The sequence below is a fragment of the Malurus melanocephalus genome, unplaced genomic scaffold (genome assembly GCF_030028575.1).
Source record: "Malurus melanocephalus ecotype Western Australia unplaced genomic scaffold, MMel_1.1 scaffold_1372, whole genome shotgun sequence".
NCBI classification, from domain to species: Eukaryota; Metazoa; Chordata; class Aves; order Passeriformes; family Maluridae; genus Malurus; species Malurus melanocephalus.
In genome coordinates this window covers 27,353-28,494 of record NW_026624604.1, presented here as the reverse complement: position 1 = coordinate 28,494, position 1,142 = coordinate 27,353, and the positions used below count along the sequence as shown (strand labels likewise).

Sequence of the window (1,142 nt, the reverse complement as noted above, 5' to 3'; positions counted from 1 at the left end):
TCTGGGGTTGGAATGGTGGGATTTTGGGGTTGGAATGGGCGGAAATGGGGTCAGAAAGTTGGGAGCCTGGAAAAAGGGGACGGAATTGAGACCCAGGGGAGCTGGGAATCCATGGGAACGGGGTTTGAAATGGGGCTGAAAACCCCATGGGTGCTTCTCCCACCCCTCCAAATTCCCAAAATCCGCAGGAATTCCCAAAATCCCTGAGAATTCCCAAATTTTCGCACCTTGCTGCATGATCTCGACGATCTGCACCACCCTGTCCATGTGCTTCCGGGCAGCAATCAGCCCCTGCAGCATCAGCATCTTGTAATAATTGAACATGTCCCCGTCCAGACCGCCCATCACCTGTGGAAAAATGGGAAAAAATGGGAAAAAAACAGGAATAATGGGGATAACAGGAAAAAAATGGGAAAAAATAGGGAAAAAACAGGGGAAAAAATGGGGGAAAACGGGGAAAATGGGAAAAATGGGGATGGGGTAACCCGTCCAGGCCGCCCATCACCTGGGGAAAAGTGGGAAAAAATGGGAAAAATGGGAAATAAAACAGGGGAAATGGGAATAATGGGGAAAAAATGGGGGGAAAATGGGGAAAAAACGGGGAAAAAATGGGGAAAAAACGGGGAAAAAAAACAGGGAAAAATGGAAAAATGGGAATGGGGTACCCCATCCAGACCACCCATCACCTGTGGGAAATGGGAGAAAAGCTGGGAATAATGGGAAAAATGGGAATAATGGGAAAACAATGGGAGCAATGGGAAAAAACGGGAATGATGGGATATCCTGCAGGGAAAAATGGGGAAAAAATGGGAATAATGGGACAAAATGGTAATAATGGGATGCCCTGTCCAGGCCACCCACCACCTGTGGGGAATGGGGAAAAAAACAGGAATAATGGGAAAAAAACCCGGAATGGGGAAAAGAAGGAAATGAGAAAAAAAAAGAAAACCAGGAATGGGAAAAACCCGGAACAATGGGAATAACGGGAATGGGAAAAACTGGGAATGAGAGAACGCCCTGCCCAGGCCAACAACTGCCAGGAAAATGGGAAAAAAACAGAAATGGGAAAAAAAAAACTGGGAATGCTGGGAATGGAGAAAAAATCTGGGAATGCCAGGAATAGGGAAAAACAAATGGGAATG

General features: G+C 46.5%; 1 protein-coding gene across 1 annotated transcript in view; it reads right to left on the bottom strand.

Moving 5' to 3' along the window:
* LOC130586868 (phosphatidylinositol 4-kinase beta-like) overlaps nt 1-1,142 on the bottom strand; it is a gene marked incomplete at both ends in the record, with an annotated part of 22,165 nt that continues 21,023 nt past the window's right edge. Inside the window, one exon of the mRNA XM_057387783.1 lies at nt 1-369. Within this exon, the coding sequence (XP_057243766.1) occupies nt 1-369 (369 nt within the window). The remainder of the gene's footprint in view (nt 370-1,142) is intronic.